The sequence below is a fragment of the Mustela lutreola genome, chromosome X (assembly GCF_030435805.1).
Source record: "Mustela lutreola isolate mMusLut2 chromosome X, mMusLut2.pri, whole genome shotgun sequence".
Lineage (NCBI taxonomy): Eukaryota > Metazoa > Chordata > Mammalia > Carnivora > Mustelidae > Mustela > Mustela lutreola.
Genome location: NC_081308.1, coordinates 60357374 through 60381536, shown reverse-complemented (window position 1 = coordinate 60381536; position 24163 = coordinate 60357374). Strand labels below are relative to the sequence as shown.

Here is a 24163-nt window from a genome sequence, read left to right as displayed (position 1 = left end):
TGCATTGTTCAGTAGTCAGCTGTAGTTTCACATTTTGCATTATATATTTTGAGACTTTGTTATGACAGGCATACATATTTAAATTAATGTTATCTTCCTTGTAAACTGGACATTTTATCATCACAAATTTATTATCTATTTACAGTAATGCTTTTGTCACAGGTTTGTTTTGTCTGTTATTAATATAAACAAAGAAGCTTTCTATAGTTGGTATTTGCCTAGTATATATTTTTCTATTCTTTGACCTTCAACTTTTCTGGTTATTTTAACAATATTATATAGGTACTTAATAAAGTCTAAAGTTAATGAGCAGAATTCAATATCCATTTACGACAAAAACTCTTCACAAATTGTATAAAAGTATATAGAAAGTTTAGAAGGAATGTACCTGCACATAAAAACAGCCTATATGACAAATCCACAGCTAAGATCATACTCAATGCTGAAAGGTTAAAAGTTTTTCCTCTAAGATCAGGGACAAGACAAGGGTACCCATTCTCAAATTTCTTATTCAACATAGTACTAGAAGTCCTAGCCAGAGCAATCAAGCGAGAGAAAGAAGCAAAGGCTTCTGAATTAGAAACAAAGAAGTAAAATTATCTCTATTTGCAGATGATACTATTTCATATAGAGAAAATTCTAAGGACTCCACCAAAAATCTATTACATCTAATCAGTGAATTCATTAAACTCACCTCATTCTAACACTTGTTAGAATAGCCATTAGAAGAGAAAAAAATGCTGACAGTAATGCAGAGATAAGGGAAACTTCATGTATTGTTGGTAGGGTTGTAAATTGGTACAGCAACTGTGGAAAACAGTATATCAGTTCTTCAAAAAATTCAAAACAGAACTAATATATTATCTAGCAATTGCACTTCTGGAACTATATCTGAAAGAAACAGAAACGGTATGTTGAAGGTAAATCTGTACCTCCATGTTCATAGCAACATTATTTACAATACCTAAGACATGAAAACTAAGTGTCCACTAACAGATTAATAGATAAAATGATGTTGTATATGTATGTATCTCTATTAGAATATTACTCAACCATAAAAAAGAAAGAGATCCTACCATTTGTGACAAATGGATGGCCCTTGAGGGCATTATGCTAAGTGAAATAAATCAGACAGAGAAAGGCAAATATTGTATGACCTCACTTATATATGGAAACAAACAAATAAACAAAAAAAAAAAACAAAAATCACTTAAAATGATCAGATTTTTGTTTACCAGAGGTGGTGGGCAAGAGGTAGGGGAAGTCCAATTGTAAGATAAATAAGTACTGAGGATGTATGATATATTCAAGAGTTGTTGAGAGTAGACATTAAGAGTTCTCATCACAAAGAAGAAAATTTTTTTCCTTTCTTTTCATGATCTATACAAGATGATGGATATTAATTAAATTTACTATGGAAATCATTTCATGGTATTTGAGTCATTATGCTGTACATCATAAACTTACATAATGCTATATACTGATTATATTTCAATAAAATTAGGAAAAAGAAAACAACAGGATAAAAACAAAGTTAATGAGCATCTTTATCTTCTTCCTCAACAACTTACGGACTTTTTTTTTTTTTTTTAACTCTAATGATGCTTTCTAAATATATAAGCTGTTGTCAAATTCTTTCTTTCTTATATTCCTACACTTTAGACATTACTTTTGGTCAGTATAGTTGATGCATTTTTAGATGTATCCACATGTTTATCAATATTTTTACTAATTATTGCCTCTTGCATCTCAGACCTTCCATCTTATGTCCTTTACCATCTATCTGAATGTATTACTTAGTATTTCCTTCACTGAGGATCTACTTAAAAGTATCTTTGTTTTAACTTGAAAGATACTTCTGCCAGGTAGAAAACTCTCTCAGTACATCAAGGTTAATTTGTGTGTGTGTGTGTTCCAATAAGTCTTTATTTACAAAAATAGATGTTGAGCCAAATTTGGTCTGTGTGAAATTATTTAACAACTCCTGACCTGGAGCATTTTTGTTTTTTTTTTTTTAAATTTTTTATTTTTTATAAACATATATTTTTATCCCCAGGGGTACAGGTCTGTGAATCACCAGGTTTACACACTTCACAGCACTCACCAAAGCACATACCCTCCCCAATCAAGGTTAATTTTTAACTGTCTTCTACTATCATTGTTATTATCAGCAAGTGTAATTGGCTCCCTTTGAGATGATCTGGTTTTTTCCTGTTTTCCCTTCCTCACAGTCTACTCTTATTATGGTTTGGTGTGTGTGTGTGTGTGTGTGTGTGATGAAAAATCACTATTATGTGGATTTATTTGTCTAGCTTGGGACTTGACAGGATTCTTTGTCTTAGAAACAAATGTTTTGAAAAACATTGAAAAGATTCTCAGCTATTCTGTTTTTGAATAATGTCTCTTTGTGCTCTGGATGTCTAGTTAGGTATATATTATATCTGTTTTAACTTCATATCTCTTAACCTCTCAGATTTTCCATTTTATTGTCTTTCTATTTTACATTATGGATAATTTGTTTGCATATCTCTTGTTTTCCTAATTCTTTCTTCAGTTATATTTAATTCCACTATCTATGTTTTAGTTCTAGAGATCCTATTCTTTTTCACATTTTGAAAAATTTGGTTTTGTTGTTCTGTAGAGTGTTCCTTGCTTATAGTTAAAGTATTTTATAAATATCTTCAATCGCTTTAAATAAAATTAACTTTATATTTTATGTGTGGTGGCTAATTCTTTAGTTTGTAATTCTGATTCTGATACTTGTTTCTGTGGGCTTTTACTCAGGGCAATTTGTTTCATGTGTGTGTATGTGTTTTGCAAATTTTGACTGTGAGATGATCATTTTCTTTGGACCATTACATACAGGAATTTTTGAGGCCTGGATACATTCTTCCATAGAGGATTTACCTGTGGGAACTGCTAATCTGAGATCTTAGCTTTTAGTTTTTCAGACCTCATATATATGGTGAACTGGGGCTACAAAAATCTATGAAGACCATCTATGGCTATAAACTCTCATGAGAGGTTTATTTTTCTTCTTCACCCAGTGCCAAAGTCAAGTAAGACAGGTTTTCTTGCTATCTACTTCTGTGAGACAGATTAATTCTTTACTCTTATATTAAGGGTATAACCCTTTAGAGTACCAGCCTTATGATGAAATTTCTCATAAGATTTCTCCTCCTGGGCAAGTTCCAGTGTTTATCTCCTTTTTCTCTCACCTTTCATAGTCACGATGTAGAAATTCAGTCTTCTCAGGGTAACATTTGGCTTTGACACTCATTTACCTCCAGAGTTTCTGCTTTCATTTCCTTTCTGGTTGTGGAAATTTTACTATCATACTAGTTTATCAATGAATTTTAAAATATTGCTGTTATTTTTAAAGTTTTTATTTAAATTTGTGTTAGTTGACATAGAGTGTAATATTAGTTTCAGTGTACAATGTAGTGATGCAACAATATATTTTACTTTATATCTTTTTTTCTTTTTCTTTTCTTTTCTTTTAATTTCTTTTCAGTGTAACAGTATTCATTGTTTTTGCACCACACCCAGTGCTCCATGCAATCCATGCCCTCTCTATTACCCATGACCTGTTTCCCCCAACCTCCCACCCCCTGCCCCTTCAAAACCCTCAGATTGTTTTTCAGAGTCGATAGTCTCTCATGATTCCAAGTTCCCTCAACTCCCTTCTCCTCTCCATCTCCCCTTGTCCTCCATGCTATTTGTTATGCTCCACAAATAAGTGAAACCATATGATAATTGACTCTCTCTGCTTGACTTAATTCACTCAGTATAATCTCTTCCAGTCCCGTCCATGTTGCTACAAAAGTTGGGTATACATCCTTTCTGATGGAAGCATAATACTCCATAGTGTATATGGACCACATCTTCTTTATCCATTCGTCCATTGAAGGGCATCTTGGTTCTTTCCACAGTTTGGCGACCGTGGCCATTGCTGCTATAAACATTGGGGTACAGATGGCCCTTCTTTTCACTACATCTGTGTCCTTGGGGTAAATACCCAGTAGTGCAATGGCAGGGTCATAGGGAAGCTCTATTTTTAATTTATTGAGGAATTTCCACACTGTTTTCCAAAGTGGCTGCACCAACTTACATTCCCACCAACAGTGGAAGAGGGTTCCCCTTTCTCCACATCCCCTCCAACACATGTTGTTTCCTGTCTTGCTAATTTTGGCCATTCTAACTGGTGTAAGGTGGTATCTCAATGTGGTTTTAATTTGAATCTCCTTGAGGGCTAGTGATGATGAACATTTTTTCATAATTGTTTTCATTAGGTGTGCCATGCAGGGAAGAAGTCTCCAGGTAACATTTATTTATTTATTATCTTTTAAATATTTTTTTCATTTATTTGAGAGAATGAGAGTATGGGGGAGGGGCAGAGGGAGAGGGAGAGACAGAGAATCTCAAGCAGACTTCCCGCTCAGTGCAGAGTCAGATATGGGGTTCCATCTCACAGCCCTGAGATCATGACCTGAGCCAAAGCCAATAGTTGAGCACTTAATCAACTGAGCAAGCCAGGTGTCCCTAAAATAACAATGCTTTTTTCCTGTCACATATTTAACTCGCATATTAATAATTCTTGCCCTGTTTTTCTTATTGTGTTCCTGTGTGTCTCCAATGAGATAGTGGATATCAAGGTGCTATAAGTTACAAAGCACTATTTAAATGGCAGTGGGTTGTTATTATAACTACCTGCAAGCCAGACCAGTGGCTTGGGCGTAGGGGAAGGAGATTCAAAGTTTAAAGGAGAGAGAACTCATTTCTAGTTGAGAAAATCAGAGGAAACATTCTGGACTTGGCTTCTGAGCTGAGCATTAATTGGTAGAAAAGATTTGCTTATGCAGAAATGGAGGAGAGCATTTTATATGAAGGGCACCACATGAACAAAGGCTAATAGAATGTTCTATTCTCAAAGGGAGGCTTTTAGGATTCATCTCTTGCCTATTACTGCTTATGTAATACAATTGCCTATATTCTCGTTCCTGATCTACACCATTAATGAAGTCCATATACCCCCCATTTTAGAGACTCCTCAAACAGCCACAGTTGCCTACATTCATTCTAGATAGGAGATATGTCTTTGGTTCATATCAAAATTGCCTAGGTACTGAATGACCCAAGAAGCAAGAAGTATACTCCCACCAAGTTTGACAGGTGTGTGTGAATGGTAGGCAAGATGCATGCTGTAACATAGAGGCTGTTGTGGAACAACAAACAATGCAATACTGATTATGTTGTCAGGGAGGCTGGTGAGTGGAAATGTGCAAGATTAGAAAACTCTATAATTGGACTTTTGTATGATACAGGTCTTAAAATGTAGAAATAAGATCATAGGCATTAGAGTGAGATAAAGCTGGGGTTTCTGAGATTGACAAAATTCTGGTTTTAGCCAAAAGTTTCACAGAATCTAAGTTTCCATGTTAGAGTTGGAAGAAACCAGCTCAGTCCTTATCTTTCTTTTTGTACAGATGGAGAGACTGGGACCCAGAAAGGGAAATGGGCCTGTTAGAGTTTATCTGCTGATGAGTGGCAAAAGCTGGTATTCTCACTGCTCACCCAATGATATTTCCCCCTGCCCTCCTTTACAAATATGCTCATAGATTCTCTGAACACTCAGTAAAACTTCTATAGCCCAGGTACATCTAGTAGAGATAGGGAGGGAGACCAGGAGACTTGGCAAGGCACTTGGGAGATAGTAGGCCTGGAGAAGACCATTTTTTTTTCTCCCAACAGGACTCATCAGAAGTTTTGGGAGGAGGCAGTTTTTCTGTGGAAATCATGGGCTCGTGTATACCAGATATCACTGTCACTCTTGGAGTAGCTGCTTATAAAGACAATTCCATTGTGACAGAGTACCCTTTTTATTCCTATGTATAATGCAGCATGATTTTGGCTTCCTTGAGCCTCTTTGCAAAGACCTAGAAAATAAACCAAACTTTCAAAAAAGTAAATATAGTGCAGAGATCAAAATCTTAAGTTTTGACAACACAACAAACACACTTGAGCTCAAGCTTTATTACTTAGAAAACCTTGGGTCTGAGCCAGAAATAATGTTGGGTCAGAGCTTCAGGTTCTTCATCTATATAATGGGAGTAATTATGCTCAACTGATGGGGTTGATTTGAAGATTGTAAGACACAGTATAAAAAATTTAGCTTTAGCTTTTCTTGGCACATGGTAAATGCTCAGTACATTCTATTATTATTATTCCCTTGAGTCAGTCTCTGTGTCACCCTCTATTATAGTCTTATACAGTAGGTTTTAGTATAGTTTCCATCTCCCAAAACTAATTATGTTACATTTTTATTTAAAAAAAAATCCTTACTTATCTTATTTGCTGCTCTATAATCAGTGTGAGTTGTGGCAAAAAAAAAAAAAAGAAAAGAAAAAAAGAAAGAAATTGTTGATAATACCTTAAACATTGAAGTTGGTGGATAATTTTCTTAAAAATATACCCTAGGAAGTTCACATTTTTCCTTTCAATACTGTCAGTTTTACTTGTATTTGCTTTTGTAAGTGGGGGGTGGGGTGGCTAAGCAATAACTCTGAGTCAGCAGTTTCATGGGACACTGGATGTTCCCTTGAGTTTGCTGCAGGTGGCTTCTATCTTTCACATGTGGCAGCTGAAGATGACTTAACTACAGAAAAAGATCCACTTCTTAACAGGACACACCAGCTTTTCATAATGGGTTCTAGCCCAGACTCATCTCTAGTACTTACTCCCCACTATTTCTTTTTTTTTTTTTAAATTTTATTTAAATTTAAGTTAGTTAACACATATTATTAGTTTCAGGGGTAGAATTCATCAGTTACTTGTAACACCCAGTGTTAATTATATCAAGTGCCCTCTTTAATGTCCATCACTCAATTACCCTATCCCCCCACCCACCCACCTCCCCTCTGGCTACTCTCAGTTTGTTCCTCATAGTTAAGAGTCTCTTATGCTTTGCCTACCTCTCTATTTTTATCTTACTCTTTCCCACCTCTTAGATATTTATCTATGCTCTTCCCTCTGCTTTGGTTGCCTGCTCAGCTACCTTTCCCTCCTGTGAAATTTCCTTTCACTGTTCAAGGCCTGAGTCTGGACATACTATCTTCTCTAGAATGTAGAATGTTATCTCTTCTTCAGCTTTTTTTTTTTTTTCCAAATTCTTGTTTTGATCAATCAATGATGCCTATGCCCATAGAGCACCAACTTGGCTGACTTCCCACAGCCTGCATTACTCTTTAAAATTCTGCTAACACTCTCTGGGATGTCCTGTCTGTTATCTAGGAACCCCATGCCAGTGAGTGTCACCTCAGGAAGACAATGATAGGTACAGGTGGCATAGTAGACAGCACATACTGTCACCATAGAGACACTTAGACACATTCTAAGAATTGCATCAGGTCCTGAAGTCTTTGATAGATTGGTCTACTGTGAGAAGGCTGACTGGAAACAGGAGATTCAGTTCTTTGAGTTTATACTTAAGGCCCTTAATTATTCAGGAGCAGCCTTGCCAATTATTTACCGTATATGTCAGTTTCCTTATCAAGAAAATGGGTTTGATCTCTGACCTGCCTGCCTCCACAGGATATTGTGAGGTTCAGATGAGATCATATGTTCTGGAAATTGAAATGCTGGCAAGGATTTCTATGGTTCCCCTTAAAACTTGGGGTAAAGTCACAAACTCTTTAGTGTGACACAGATCCTCATCAGCTTTACTTGTGTCTCCTCTCTACCCTCTTCTCTCATAGCCAACCCTTCTTCCAACTTCTCCCTCAGGCTAAACTATATTAGTTTACCTATGCTGTCTCTTGCGTGAGGAAGAATGCCTTTTTCTCTACCCTCAGCTTCATCTTCATTCAGCTTGGGTCACAGTTTAGACTGTTCTAAGGCAGCTTCCATATAGACCTTCCCACCACTCTATGAGGCATTCTTCTTTTGTACCACAACAGAACCTTGAACTTCCCTCACCATGGTACCCATTACATTATATTACAATTGCCTGTGTTCTTGTCTGTCTCTTCCATGAATACTGGAAGCTCCATAAGGATAGAGACCATTTTTGTCTTGTTCCTATGTGGGGTACATAATGGTTGCACAAATAGTTTGTGAATAAATGAAAGAAATAAAGAATGAGAGAATAATAGGATATTGTGCCCCTGTGAAGAATCCTTGCAGTCTTTTGAGGTGGTGGGGCTCTTTCACAAGTTTTGTATTCACACTTACCACTATGTATAGGTATCAAAAGTCCTTACTTCTGGGGACAAGAGTCACTGCCCAGGTGGCAGGTGACATGCCTCTCACAGTTATCTGCTGTTCTGCTGGCCTATTTTCTGATCTGAGACTTGAAGTACCCAATGGGGATTGGAGGGGGGATGCTAATTGCAGAGTCTAGCTTAAGTCAGCTTTCTTGGCACAGTCTTCCTGGTTGGCAGCCAGTCCAAGTTCCCCAGATGACCTTCTTCTTGCTTGAAGTACCCTGGAGAAATAGTTGAGGGAAGAAGGCAAGTTGTGCTCTCAAGAAATGGTGGCAGGAGAATCTGAGAATGTGAATCATCTACATCTGCCTGTTAACTAAGAAACCTACATTGTCATACTTCAGTTTTTAAATGTTTCTCATTGCTTTTGCAGTTACTTCTCTAGCTTATCCAATAATTCTTTCCTTCTCTCACTGCACCCCCTACAATGGGCATGAAGAAAACCTCTTTCAGTGGATGGTAGGTGAAGTAAGTGCTGTGGTTGGAATAGAGATGCTTGAACTGTATACATGAGAAAAACAGATGAGAAGCAGAGGATCTCTTACCAGGGTTCTGAACCGGTGTACAAATTAATGGTGAAGATTCTCAGGTGACCTGCCACCCTAGCACACTGCCTGCAGGCATATGAGGGGACCAGAAGCTGGATGTTCTAGGGCTAGTCCCTTAAGGACAATAACACATCCACAATAACATTCAATATTTCTTTTTTGGCCTGGATTCCTCACGTGAAGAATGTTTGGGTTAGATGCTAAGACCCCCTTCTTGCTCTAAAAGGCAGCAATTATCGATCAAAGATTAGCTTACTCTTGTCTGAGGGATGGATGTGAGAAAGTTGGGGGGGATATGGTAAAGTCCCAGACTGGTTGGGCCTGAGGCATTTAATAGACTATAAACTCACTGAAAGTATGGACTGTAGCTTGCTTAACTCCTAAGTATCTCTGCTGTTTATGAGATCATCCAAATGATAAAATTATTTTATTTTTGAGCCCTTACCTATCAGTCAAGGGGTTGACATAGGATTCAATTGTTGTTTTGACCCTGTGCTCTCCAGGTATTTAAATTTTTATTGACACAAACGTGGGGGTTTTAGTTCCAAAACTCTGTGTTCTAGGGATAATGAAATGCCTATTCCTTTCCCCTTTCATGTCATGATTAAGAAAAGCATTACTGTAGTTTTCAATAAGCTTGGTTTCCATATTGGAAGGGGCTTCCCATTTTATCTAGACTTATTCCACAACTTCAGATACACTCATTTATGTATGAGAGAAATAAGATCTAGAAAAGGGCAGAGAGTTGCCCAGGACCATATAGCAAGTGAATGCGGAGGTCAGAATCCTAGCTATACACTAGTTATATGACTATGAGCAAGTCACATATTGGACTCTGGCCTCCAGGCTTTTAATGCACCACATGCCATTGTTTCTCTGACATCTGTGTTTTGCTACACCTTGGAAAACTCATGGTGGAGGCTAACTACCTTGTTACTTTAGGCAGGGACTGACTGGTAAATAAAACCAAGTAGGGTGGCTGTTAGATCACTCTCTGTAGGTACAAGAGAACTAAGCTGTGGTGGTCAGAGGGGTCTTCTGGAGGCAGGTTCTGACACGTGTAACACACAAGCATATATATTCTCTATTACTTAGACACACATATCCCCAAAATCTCATGTTTTCTTCCTCTCTCCATCAAGCATTATGTTCAGGAAAAATTTAAGAAATCCATTCACTCTGAGGGGGTCAATGACAAATACATCTCAACTTGGGATCCCTCTCAGGGGTTCTCACAGTTTAACAGGGAACAAAACAAAAGCATTTATCTCACCAGTTGGATTGCATACATTCTTATTGAATCTCTTACCTGGCGTGGGAGAGAGACATTGTGACAGCCCACTACAGGTGAAGACAGTGAGGCAAAGAGAGCTTTCATATTATTCCTTAAGGTATCTGTCACACCTCATTGATGGTCTGTATGTTAGGCTCAGAAATTCAACTTGGGATCTCATTTGGTATCCAAACTTGGAAGAGACAAGAGGCCATTTTGCCTAAACCTTTGAAAATCTCAAAGAAAAGGTGGTCAAGGACAATATGGCTCTCGAAAAACAGTGAGAATGTGAACATGCCCATTCTTTATATGAAGCTTGGCAAGAACTGGGCAGTGAAGCTCCTAATCAGTTTATGTTCCCATAAGGATGAAAATGAGGGTGAACAGCTGGGTTTTGTGAGTCTTTCCCCTGTTTGACAAGCTCAGGGTTTTTGATGAGAGGTTGTAATGGGTCTTTGCTTTCTTAGCCCAGACTCTTTGATATTTTGGTGGTCCCAGCACAACCTATGCTAGGGCCAACACAGGCCAAATTTATAACCCCTGTGCAAAGATTTTTTTTTAATATGTGAAAATCAACATAGCATAAAAGGCCACTGGGCATGATACCAACTCTTGACTTCAATAAAGACAGCTAATAAAAGAGCTAATTAAAAAAAACTCTGATGACATTCCCCTGAAATTTTAGATGGTTTTGTGTTTTAACAAATTAGCAGTGGTGATAAGAGGACATTAGCAGCTTTTCTTGAGTCTCTTTGTTAACAATAACTTGAGCCTGCAGTCACAACAGGGGCCGTGGCCAAGTTTTAACTGGCAGACTAGCAAGCCAGTATTTTAAACAATGGATGATATTTCTGAAAGCAGAGACAGAGACAAACCCAGAGTCACACATGTATTCCAACAAACAAGTTTCTGCCATTTTTAATTGTATTTAGAGCGACAAAAGATTCCAAGATTACAAAAAAAAAATAATAATAATAATAACAGAGCACTAGCGCTTGGGGCTGGTCCTGCTACCCAGTGGAGGCCAAGTGCCGCTGTAAGAACTGAAGCCCAATCAAAAGAAGTTTTAAGCAAAATTAATGTTTCTTTAAAAAAATCTTTATATGATGCTTTCTTTTTTTCTTAATTTTTCCCTCAACATTGAAAATTAATTCTTGCATCTGGTTGCATTGTCTGCTCCCTCTTGCCGCCAAATTAATCTCAAAGACAGCACAACAATGTCACATCTGAGGCACTCCCTAATTAATGTCCCAGTCTAGGGGAAAGCAGAAAGGTGTCACTGAATGGTGAGAAGAAGTTTCTCTTTTTTTTTAAGCTTGGGTTATGCCAATGGTGGCTACTCTCAGCACCTGAGTGACTTATGAGATAGGACAATCCCACAGGCACTTCACTACAGGACAGTTAGCACCAAGGGCTAAGGTTGGGAAAGACTACAGGCCTGGCCTGCCTGCAGTACAGGGTAAAGAGTCCCAAAATGTAAAGCAGCCTCCAGGGAGGGCACCACAAGAGAAGCAGCAATTTTTTAGGAATTTCTTTCCTTTGGGGGTACATGTGTGTTTCAGTTTTGGGTGGCCAGTGGAATCTGTAGCCGCCTAACAGCCAACCTCATGAATTAGTGCAGGTGGGGACTGTTTTAGGCTACAAGGGCTACTCAGTCCACAGCTTCTCATTTAATTCTATAAAAGGCTAAGAGACAGGTGTAGTAAGGAAAGGGATCAGGACTCCTAAAATACTGAATTGGGGTTGGTAACCAATCAATGCATACTACCTACTTTCTGGCTAAATCGAATGGGGATAAATCAAAACTGTGTCCAAGGCTGTTTTTCCCTTTAAAAGTCTATCTGCTGAATTTAAATACTTATCACTAATTTATGGGGGCAGGGACATTCCAAATGGTTTGTTACTTCAGCATAAGCATCTGAGGACGAGGAGTGACTAATGTGGAATTTTCTGCCTTCACCTAGAGATGGTTTAATGTTGGGAGGCTCTGGGCAGCAGACCCCAGTGTCAATTTCTTAATTAAGAAAAACATCCCTACCCAAGGGCAGAGATGGACCTGCATCTATAGAGATACAACTTCTAGTACACTGACAATATTTTTTGACAGATAAAAACACATTTTCATTGTCAAAATCTTTACAGAACACATCCAAAAGCAAAATTAGAGCACACAGACACCCAGTAGCAAAAGCACCTCAGTCATAGGTGAGTGGATTGTGTAAAAGATGGAGCACTTGCTCCAGGTTCCCAAGTGCAGGAAACTACCTTTTTCTTACAAGGATGGTGAAGAACAAAGAATGTTTCTCTTTCTTCCAATCCTCAGGTCCCATTAGGGGTCCATCGGTTAATCATTTGGGTAGGTCTTTGGCCCCAAGTCTGGGCCTTCTCTGTAGGAAATCCCAGTTGATTCCAATCAGTCTTCACCACCCTTTAAACATTCATCTGTCTTGGGCTAGTAAAGTGCAATACATCATGTACCCTACTCTTTTCCCCCTCTGCTCCTCCGTTAGGCCTACTGGTAAGGCCCCAATAGAGACAGAGATCTCTTAGTTATCTGATCAACCCAGGTATCTTTTCCATTCTGAGAGAGTTTCCAAAATGTAACTGTAGCCTCTCTCACAAGTACATGGTATCAGTTATGACCTGGAACCAAATATAAAGGTGCAGAGAAAGATAAAGCTATCAGAACACTTTATAACTATATATATATAATTCAATTTCAAAACATGGATACAAATACTCATTTACAATATATTTCAACCTTCTGCCTTAAACCCAAGAGAACTTTTTGTGCCGTCCAAAGTGGGCAGAAATGAATATTTCTGCCTGCTGTCCCTTTAGTGCAAAATATAGTCCTTTAAATGCTCCCCTTCTCATCAAGGGCTTCACATCTTCAGATATGCAAACATGGACACTAGCAAACACAGTGGCCAACAGCTCCATTTCCAACCATGCAATAATGGAGCTTTAAGAATTTGCTCAGCGACTACTAGAGAAAAGGAAAGCTAGTTCTGCTTATAAAATCACATAGTGAAGGACCTATAAACCCAGTTTTTTCAAAATTGTCTTCCACTTTTCTAAGCATGTATATTGTTGAGGGGAAAACCCATGAAAGAAACTCTTATAAGTCAGTCAACAACAAAGTCCTTTAGTCTGTCTTTGGGTAGTTCACCAAAGAGGCACTAATGCTTGTTCCCTCCCTGCTCTTAAATTTTGGTATCTTAGCAGATACAGTGTAATCTTTGGTTACATAATGTGATGCTTTCATCTCTTTGTCTTTTTTTTTTAACTGCTTTCAAAGATTTTCAAAGAGATTAGTGGTGAGAAACAGACCTGCCTATAAAAGGCAGCAGGGGCAGAAACTTCCTTTTACAAGAAAATGCACATGACAAATGGCTTATTTTGACTTTAAGTTTGGGATTTGATCCTGTTCTTTAGCATTCCTGGTTGTCATAACCCCTTACAGGGGGTTGAGCACAAAGGCCTCTCTTTTGGCCTAGTGCCTTCTCACCTGGGCAACTGGCACAAGATAATTAGTAGTCAGCCTATTGTCTCCCCAGAGCCATGCAGGGATGGTTACAGGGCTATCTGGAGAGTCTCATGAAGTGCAACCCTGGCACAGGGATGGAAAGGGGTAGAGGGAAGTGGCTTCGGCTTTTGAGCCCTGCAGAATATCAAAGGAGAAAAGAGGGCAAGACCATATCTGTGCTGTGGTTAATGAAACAAACAAACAGAAGTTACTTAAATCTCAAAGTTAGATCATTCCTGTAGTGTTACTATCATGTGGATGATGAAACTACTTTGTCTTAAAGTGCAAATAGAATACTTCTTGCTACATAAGCCTATAAGTATTTAGAAGTAGAATATGGACAGAGAGGGACTCTAGCATAAGCACATTATTTCTCAACTTGGAATCACCTCAGCAACTATCCAAAGGACAGAAAAAAGCTCTTTTCCCTTCTGTTTTAGTGCCAGTGAACATACATAAAAATATGTGAATTACTGATTTTCTTTTTCAAAGATATATGACAGAATCCTTCAAAAAATTACATTCTCATTAGAAAAATAATGAACTATCCAAGAACAATGATACTGTCTGTGGCACAGAAAAGTTATGGAACAAAGAACACAACCCCTGTTTCAGCTCAGAGACCAGGCCTGGGAGAGCTGCTCATTGATCAAGAGCTGAAACAGCCACAGGACTCTTTTCTTTGGTCACAGACTTTGTGACTCTGGCGGCTGTCTGTCGTCTAGCACAGATGGGGCCTGGTCCCTGGTGCTCCTTCATTTTCTGTTCCTCAGTCCATCCCCATTGAGCACTGCAAACCTCTTTGGAGGTAGTTACCACGACTTGTCTGGTGAGCGATCCTCATCTTTCAGCTCACCAGGTGAGTGGGTCTAGGTGGCCGATCCTTCATGGATAAGCACAGTATACCAACCACATCAACTGTTTGTACAGCAGAGTGCATGCAAAATGAGACTTCTGTCAATTACACTGGCAAGAACATCAATGACTAAAAGAAAAAAAAATCCCCCTTTTATCCGTGGGAGAACAAAACCATACTAAAATCTCCTTCACTCACTGAAACCCTAACAGAAACACTAGGCCTAAAGCCTTGTTTAGGCTGTTTTCCCCTAGTCTTGCCATTCAGAAATTCAGAGTAGTTAGTTGTTGCTGTTTTTAACTACACTGCTGTTTCACTGATTTTTGGCTTTCACAAATGCAAAACATATATATTCATAAAGACAAGAGTCACAATTGGGAAATCCATAAAGGTGAAAAATTTGGTGGTCAGAGAAATAAAAAGGAGAGCATCTAGTATTTACAAGGAGAGATATTAGAATGATATAATCAAGTCGATGTACCATAAAAGATGAAAATAATTTTAAAACAGATGTAAAGGAACTATTAAACTATAACCTAGCATAACTGAAGAGTGATGGATTTTTTTTTTCTGTTTAAAACAGCCAGAAGTAATCTTGTGAGCTTATATAAGCCAAATAATGTCCTAATGAAGAAAACCAGAATTTGTCTATCCTAACCCAGAAAGAGAACCTGCCAATTTTAGTTTTGTCCAGCAGTCTTGGATTGGTATATCACCCATCTTAGGTTCCCTGTCCCTTGTTATTTAAAGAAGCTGTTTTGCAAGTTCATTTGGCTATTAATATCAACACAGAAATCAGGGAAGGAAACACATGTAGATAATAGCATGTCACTCAGAAACTGTCCTCTCAACAAGTAGAGTGAATCAACTGAAATGGGCAGCTTGGTAACTGGCCCCTAATTTCTTGAATTTAGCAGATGAATATAAGAGCTAAGTAAGGAGGCAGTTGCCAAGATGAGAAAGTAGGCAGACATTCCCCCTGAACTCAGGACTGGGGGACAAAGTCAGCAAAAGAGAGGTGTGCCAAAGGACCATATGAAACCAGTGTCCCAGAAGCACACCCTGAGTTCATGGATGGCAGCCCACTAGAGCCACGCAAACCAGACCTTTCCAAAGGAGGTCATGGTTCTGTAGTATAAATGTTTCAGCTTCCCTCTGGCCGCGAGGCAGCAAAAAAGGTGGGGTCTCTGAGTGAGTATGGCCGATGTCAGAACCCAGGATCAGCAGCAGAGGAGGATGATGAGTAAACCAACCAGATGGTGCCCATCTGGCTTTAGATTTTGCCTTTGAAGACTTTAATTTAGTAGTCAGATCCTCTTAGTTTCTTCTCTATTCTTCCCATGACTTCTGCAGGTGGAAATGCTGGGTGGCAAGGACAGCATTTACAGGGTTTCTGGTTCTAGTGCCTTCATTCTTCTCACCCTGGTAATTGAATTTTCTCTTTAACCCTGACCTGCATAGCCCCCTTTAGCTGCTCTGAAGGAAGAAGTAGGTATTTTTCCACTTGGTGGGAAGGTGTCGTCTCTAGGGGACAAGGGCAAGATGCCCAGCTTGTCCAGTCCCATCGATGCCTTCTTTCCAGTTTGTCCAAGGGCTTCAGAGATCTGATAGTTGGTGAAAGACATTTGGTAAGTAGTCTTTGAGCTTAGTGGCATCTAGAGATAGATGTCAAAACTGCTGGCTTGCTAGCCTTCTTGGTGGTAACAGCTCTTAGCAGAGAGTCTGTTAACATGCCCAAATAAATGGACAAACATCACCACCATGGCTGTCATATAGTCTGGTGAAGTCCAGGCCCACAAAACACTGAAGAGAGGGTAAGAGGGAGCTTGCAGCTGCATGGAGTCAGGCAAAAAACATTCAGGTCTTTTAAAGATAAGGGCAAAGAGTGATCAACTCTTCAACGCCCTAAGCAGGAAAACAACCAACCAACCAACCAACCCACTGATTCTTTTTCCTCCTACTCTGGCCCCAGCCTCTTCCCTGAATAAATGGGAAAGCAGACCTGGCTCTGGATAGGGCCTTCCAAAGGGTCAGATCTCTCCTTTCCTTCTTATTAGTCTGACTCCTCAGTGGAAGTGGCCAAGTTTTGGCTGAAGAGAACATTCAGTTCAAAGCTCTTAGAAAAGCTTATTGAAAGTCAATTTGAGGGTGGAGGCAGAGGGTGAGAAAAAGGACTGGTGGAGGGGAGGCATTCACATGCAGACACATTTTCAAACAAGAAGCACATTTTCAGTACAATGATTTGCACTGCAGTTAAGAGTCTAGCCATCAGAGGCCAAGGCTGTGGGCAGGTACTGATGATCCATCTGTCCTCTTTGTCCTCTCTTAAATCTGTCTCCTCCCTCCTAACTCATCTCTGGGGTCATCCTGCCCTCTAATGGCAATAGCCATTGGCAGAAAATAAAGTCTCCCAGGGAGGCTAAACTTGGAAAAAAAAAACAAAACAAAAACAAAAACAAAAACAGTGACTCTCCATGGGCTTGCAATTTTCACCTTATTCTAGTCACTGTTGGCCTTTTGGGGGGTGGGGGGAGATTCTGTTTTATATTTTCTAAGAAGAAAAAACCCTACAGGACTTTTGGTTTTAGGGGGGTTGTTTGTATTGTTTTCCCAGATACTCAGCTCTCTAAACTTCCCGTGGCATTAGGTGAGTAAACATTTGTGTGGCTGGCACACAGTGCAGTGCTATAAACAAGCACAACTTGACACTGGGCCACATGAGGATCATCACAGATTTAAAGAAATACAACACCATTCAAAACACAGATAAGAGCCATGGCGGGGAGCAGAGTCTGAAAGTGCCATGGGAGGGTCAGATAGGAAGGGAAAAAAAGAGAAAGGAGGAAAAGAGGGGGAAAAGTGCAGCAAATAGAACTCAGGAACATCTTCATGATAGACGATACATCAAAAGAGGAAATTCCCCAAGGCACTGCAGAGAAGTGGTGCAGAGTTATAACAGGCAGAAGATATCTGAAAAGGGGAGTGGGGTGGGGTGAGAAAATGGGTGCTTCCAAAGCTTCACTGTGTGTGGAAATAGATGGGCTTGACTTTCCCAGAAAGAATCTTGGGCACTTGCACAGAGATGATTTCTGCCATCATTTCTGGAAAGTCCACGCTCACCATGTGGGACTTGATTAGCAGGTCAAAAGTGAACTGATGCAGCTCTCGTGCAATCTGTAGGGGGAGCAATAAGAGGGAGAAAACAGGCTTGACAAGGAGCTGGCTTCTGTCAGGCTCTTACCCCCACCTCTGATTTCTTCCTCCTTCCCTGTCCTTTGTCCTCCCTGTGTGTGTGTATGTGTTCACACACATGTACACTAAATGGTCTCCAGGGAGTTACTGAGGGCTCCCAAGTGATCTCCTACACCATTGCAAGCTCTCTGACTCAGGACCGTGTGTTCCTCTTCCCGAGCACATGCACGTGAATGCGCACATGTGCACACCCACACACACATTCTCTTCCTCACACACAAATCCACACACGCACATGTGCACAAATACACAGACATAATTCAAGGGAGCAGGGGAAAAACATTCAGGTCTGTTTTGTCTGCCTGGAGAACTTATCTGTTCTAAGCCCTTTCCCTGAGTCCCAACTGCCCTGTTCTCAACTCCTTCACCTCTTTCATAACACCCAGGGACAATGCGACCTGTGTTCCTTTCTTCTCCATTGCATTTTCTCTCTGGACCACTCTTAAAGCCAGAGGAGAATGGAAGCAACTCCCAACAGGTGGTGCTAGATCCTAGAGGAGCATATGATCACTTAGCTCTATCAAGTTGCTTCTCCCTGATGAAGCACCCTCCATCATTTGCTTACAGGTTGCACAGAGTCCAGGAGCTTGGTGAGCTGATAGAAGCGCCTTGAGCAGGATGTGGGATTTTTTCTCTTGCAAGCAATGATACGATCAAGTTCCTTGATGTAGTTCATTCGAAGTTCATCAAAGAATTTTTGATTTTTCAGCCCATCCACTGGAACTGATGTGGGGTGAAGACAGAATGGGGGAGGGGAAGCATGCCCACAAAGGAGATTAGACAAAGCATCAAGTTTTCTGACCACAAACTTGACCCCCACCCCCATAGGGAGGGAACCATTTACTCAGTTTCCTGTCATTTGAAGTCTGTATGCCTGGGTCCTTCAGCCTGCCAGGAAGTTCTAGACAAAAGGCTAACTGGACACAATTTGAAGGGCATGGAGTAAATAAAATTTACTGAGCCTTTCCCTTTTCTAGTCTTCTCGTCTATACATTTCTTAGGACTGGTGGTTTTACATTGTCACAGTCCAGCTCTGATTTAGACAATTAAAATATACAGTTTTGAGTATCAAATTTGGCTTCTTTTTTCCTTCATGGGGGCTAAGACAGTACTCTGCTTAGAAGAGACATTAAAGAAAGATTACTTGGCTGCCTAATAAGCCCTATCTGAGTTGCTTACACAGACTTCCTACTATTGGCAGAAGAGGAAATTCTTCCCAGGAGGCAATCCCTTCTCTCTGCAACAAATATAATGTAGTCTTTGCCTGTCTCTGTGGTAGAAGCTATGGAAAAGTTCAGAGAATTGTTACAGCCAGCCACAAAAGCCTTGTTCCAAAGAGAGACTGGAGGTAGCTGGGGATCTAAAAGAGATTGACTTCTAGCAAAGAAAATAGTCGATAGGCATGGAATTCATACCTGGTAGGAAAAAAAAAAACATAGGATGCTAAGAGAGAGCAGAAGAGGGAGGGTGAATGAAGAAGGGAAATGCCTAGGAGCTGGCTTTTCCTTTATAAATCTTCAATGGAAAAAGTAGCTCCCTTCTGAGCCCCTATGACCCCAGCAGCTTTTTTTTTTTTTTTTTTTTTTTTTTTTTGGGGTCTCTCCAGGCACTTACTAATGCTGAACAGCAGCAGTGCCTTCATACACAAAAATTCCTGGGGGGTGATCTGGAGCCATCCAAATTCTTGAGAGAGGTGCCTCATTCGGACACACTGGCTGTACATCCGGGACTTGTGCATACGGTATCTGTAGAGGAAACAGATGGCGAAAGGAAAGGAGTAAGGGAAGGCTTAACAATAAGCTCAGAGGGAATGTCTTTGGTTTCCCTCCCCTCTACAGGTTCTCTAAGAAGAGCTCGTTGTTTCTCTTGCTGGTACTTCACTGACAAGGAACAAGGTTGTTTTTGTCTACCCACCCACCCCAAATCCCAACATCCTCGTAACTACTCATCTTCCCTGGTCAGGATATGGGTTAGCAGATGGAATTTCCCGGTACCTGTGTCTCTCTGTTTCCTGAGACAGAGACAGGAAAGCCTAACCAAATGAACACAGTGGGCCAGGCACATGGTCTCCCTGACTACAGTTCTAATATCCCACCTACAACCAAAGCCAGAACCTGCCTCCCAGGCATCCAAACACAGAGTATTTCTAGGAGACAAGATTTAGATATCAACCCCTAATGTAAGGACACCAGGATTTCCCAGTGACCACAGTAATTTATCCTGTCAATTCCCCTATCTCTTGGCATAAATTCCATTCCTCTTCCTAGAAATTTTGTCACTTAAAAAAAATCCTGGGAAGGAGATTCCCCACTGTCCCTTCACAAAGTGAGTTCCAATGTTTATCAAATTAGCCAAGTGTTTCCAAATGTCCAACCTAAATGTACCTCGAAGGGGAGCCTGCTCCCTCAAATAATGGTGGTTCCTTATCACAGTTTGAGAGTTGTAAACACATGTAAGCTGTTTTTACTATAGTGACTTGTCAACAGATCATCACATTATCACCTATAAATTAAATAAGGAAGTGGCCAAGGCTTGAACAGTTTCTCAAAGGGAACAACCTCTCTGTTTTATGACTGTCCATGGCAATCGCAGGCCTCTAGGAAGATCCAGCATCTTCTTGCTAGTTGGTTTTCCTGGCTTTCAGCACTCCAGAAATCATGTGTGTGTGTGTGTGTGTGAGAGAGAGAGAAAGAGAGAGAGAGAGAGAGAGAGAGAGAGAGAAAATGATCTTGTATCTTGTGGAGAAAGGAAAGGTAATTTAACACCCACTTAAGTGGTGAGGAAAAAGACCTAGATTAGACTTGATGGCTGTGGTTTGATACCTTGGTCCCCAAACCACTAGCCTTCTCCATGGCTAAGCAGGTCTGATACTGGTCGGGTGGAAGCCCAGCACCCTATCTCAGAGAGATCTTGGCTGCCCTGGAGAAAAACTGAAGGGGAACAGGTGGTAGATTCAATTCAGGCTGGAGACCAGCTAGAAAGAGGAAGTGTTTAAGATAGTATCACAAGTCAACTGACCAAGGCAGTGTTGTTTCAAGTCTTTCAACCTAGAGAATTTTTGAGTAAGATCTGCTGACCATCAGACATGATCCGGCTCCAGTCTATTGTACTTCCAAATCTCTGTTGATAACACCACAGTCTTTTTACCATTGAAATCATGGTCCTGCTATGGAGGATTGATGTAATACTGCTGCAAGTGCCAAGGACAGAGAAATGTGGGGAAAAGAGAGGAGAAAAAGGGAAAGACAAGAGAAGGAATTCAGAGGGGAAGGAAACAAGAAGGAGAAAGGACAAAAAGAGTAGGGAGATAGTTAATGGGAAGGAAAGGGAGAAGAGAGTGAAAGGCAGAAGACAAGGGGGCAGGAATGGAATTCAGGAAGAGAGCAGAGGTAAGTTAGAATAAAAGAGAATGGTAACAGAAGAGATACAAGTTGGAAAACACTGAGCACTGTGCTTGGCACATAGTAAGTGTTCAATAAATGACATGTAGGAAGGTGCCATTATAATACTATTCATCATTCTAAGATGGGAAGGCTGAGGTTCAGAGAAGTTAGGCAGTTTATTCAAGGTCATACAGCTGGGGTCTAAGCCCATTACCCTCACAACATGTGTTCTCCACAATGAAGGGAAGATGAGAGAAGAAAGCAGGGCTAATGACAGGGCTTGTTATGAGAGAGATCAGGAAATGGGTTGGCTCAGAGTCCCTCTCTCAATTTTTGGGCTTCAGTCTCCATATATTAGTATCTTGAGGAGGCTGGCAACAATTAGTGCCTGGTACTGGAGGGTACTTACCTCGCTGGTGGGTGCTAGATATATGGTGCTAGATATAAGTTTGGCCTGTTACAGAGACAGAGATCTTATTGGTATTTAGTAGGCAGGTGCAGGCATGTTAAACATAAACATATTTCAATATACAAGAACATCCTATATAATGAAAAATTATTCCTCTGAAAATGTCACCAGCATCTCTGTTGAGAAACATTGGTTCAGATGTTTCGAGAGCTTTAACATAGTGGTTCCTACAAGAGGAAGGGAGGGCACTGTTGTTTGAGGAGCTCTGGGGCTCAATGGGTCTAGGACCCTGCCCATTTTGGGAGTCCCACGGTGCCTTCAGAAGAGATACATGGGAGTGGGCCAGAAAGCTGAGAAGGAGTGCCACATTACTTACACAGAGGCAGAAAAGGGAATGGGGATTTAGAAAACAAAGATTACCAACTTGCAAAGATTCAAGGGTCTTTGGACTCTGGATGGGGAGGGTGGTGCAGGTGTCCAGCATGTTAATTCAGTCACTGGAGGGCAGCAGAAGGGTATGGATGAGAAATACACAGGAAGAGGCTTTTAAAGGCCTGCTCCAGAAGATGGCATCATAGGAGATCTGGAAACCATAAAGCAGGTTGTGCCAAAAGCCCAGTGGTTATTCTTAGCTCCTGGCTACCAGGGTTAGCTGGGTTGGAAGAGGGCAGCTGGGGATACTCATTTTCCCCCATATGGCCCTGCTATACTGGAAGGAACAAGTAGCCTGTACATTTTATTTTAAGGCTCTTCTGGGTTAGAGGGCTGGAGGGGAAGGAAGGTCAGTTCCTGCCCTGACCAAAAGGATTTTCTGTGGTGAGATTAGCTCAAGGTCCTTGGGGATACTTTTTTGGCCAGCTCCAGTCACAGTGCTATCAGGGGATCTCAAACAGCAGACATAGAGAAGATTAGCACTATTAGGGAAAGAGGATCAGAAAGGTACTTCTTTTTTATTTCTTGCCTATCATGGCCAGGCCTATCATAACAAACCATTTAAGAAATTGATTTATATTAACAAATAAGGAAATTGAAGGTCACAGAAGTCACGTCTTGCCCGAAGACAGTGTTGTAGGAAATTACAGAACAGAGATTTTAGTTAAGATAAGTGTAATTCCAAAATCTGAGCCCTAGGCCAAAGCCATGAAGCATAAATAGAGCTGGTGGGCAGGGCAAGGATTAATTAAGCCTGCTTTTAGTTTTTATTTTTATTTATTTACTAATTTTAAAAAAATTTATTTTATTTAAATTCAACTAATTAACATATAGTGTATTATTAGTTTCAAAAGTAGAGTTCAGCACTTCATCAGTTGCATATAACACCCAATTCTCATTACATCAAGTGCTCTTTTTATTTATTTATTTTTTTCTTTTTAAAAATTTCATTTATTTATTTAACAGACAGAGATCACAAGTAGGCAGAGAGGCAGGCAGAGAGAGAGGAGGAAGCAGGCTTCCTGCTGAGCAGAGAGCCTGATGCGGGGCTCGATCCCAGGACCCTGGGATCATGACCTGAGCCGAAGGCAGAAGCTTTAACCCACTGAGCCACCCAGGTGCCCCCAAGTGCTCTTTTTAAATGACCATCACCCAGTTGTCCCATCCCCCACCTACCTCCCCTCCAGCAACCCTTAGTTTGTTCCTGGTTTATCTCCCTCTCTGATTTCATCTTGTTTTATTTTTCCCTTCCTCCCCCTATGATCTTCTGCTTTGTTTATTAAATTCCACGTATGAGTGAAATCATATAATAATTGTCTTTCTCTAATTGACTCATTTTGCTTAGCATAATACCCTCCAGTTCCATCTATGCACATATTTGCAAATGGTAAGATTTCACTCTTTTTGATGGCTGAGTAATGTTCCATTGTATATATACATACCACATCTTCTTTATCCATTCATCTGTCAATAGACATATGGGCTTTTTCTTTTAAGATGTATTAATTTATTTGAGAGAGGGACAGACAGCACAAGTGGGGGGAGGGGCATAGGGAGAGGGGAACAAGATTCCCTGTTGATCGTGGAGCCCCATGCAGGGCTAGGTATCACAACCCCAAGATCACAACCTGAGCCAAACCAAGAGTTAGATGCTTAACCAACTGAGCCACTAAGGTTTCACTTAAACCTGTTTTTAAAGAGAAGGGAAGTGGCTGGGCCAACGTCACATGGCCAGAGAGTGGTAGAGCTGCTCCTCCCCATCATTTAGCCCCATAAGGCAGTATAAGAGCTGAGTTATGCAGACCTACTTTGAATTCTGTCAGTAATATGCCTCCAGTGAGCCACTTTATTTTGTTTATTTTGTTGAGCCTCATTTTCCCCATCCATTAAAAAATATTATCTATAAAAAGGGGAGATCAGGTTATCATGAGGGCTCAATGAGAAGAGGTATAAGAAGTATCTAATATAGTCCCGGCACAGAAGAACTTCTCAAAGAATGGTGACCGGCAATAGCCGTCAGTGGTGGCAAAGGAACCACAGCAACTTCAGCTTTCACAGCTAGTCTTTTTTTTTTTTCAAAGATTTTATTTGTTTATTTGACAGACAGAGATCACAAGTAGACAGAGAGGCAGGCAGAGAGAGAGAGAGAGAGAGGAAGCAGGCTCCTTGCTGAGCAGAGAGCCCAATGCAGGACTCGATCCCAGGACCCTGAGATCATGA

At 40.4% G+C, this 24163-nt stretch overlaps 1 protein-coding gene across 1 annotated transcript in view; it reads right to left on the bottom strand.

Annotated features, from left to right (window-relative positions):
- Nucleotides 1–10974: 10974 nt before the first annotated feature.
- Nucleotides 10975–24163, bottom strand: part of AR (androgen receptor) — a 212310-nt gene continuing 199121 nt past the window's right edge. The window contains exons 6-8 of the mRNA XM_059156984.1: nucleotides 19334–19464; nucleotides 18285–18442; nucleotides 10975–17641 (exon numbers count right to left, since the gene is read on the bottom strand). Of these exons, the coding sequence (XP_059012967.1) occupies nucleotides 17486–17641; nucleotides 18285–18442; nucleotides 19334–19464 (445 nt within the window). The 3' untranslated portion in view covers nucleotides 10975–17485. The remainder of the gene's footprint in view (nucleotides 17642–18284; nucleotides 18443–19333; nucleotides 19465–24163) is intronic.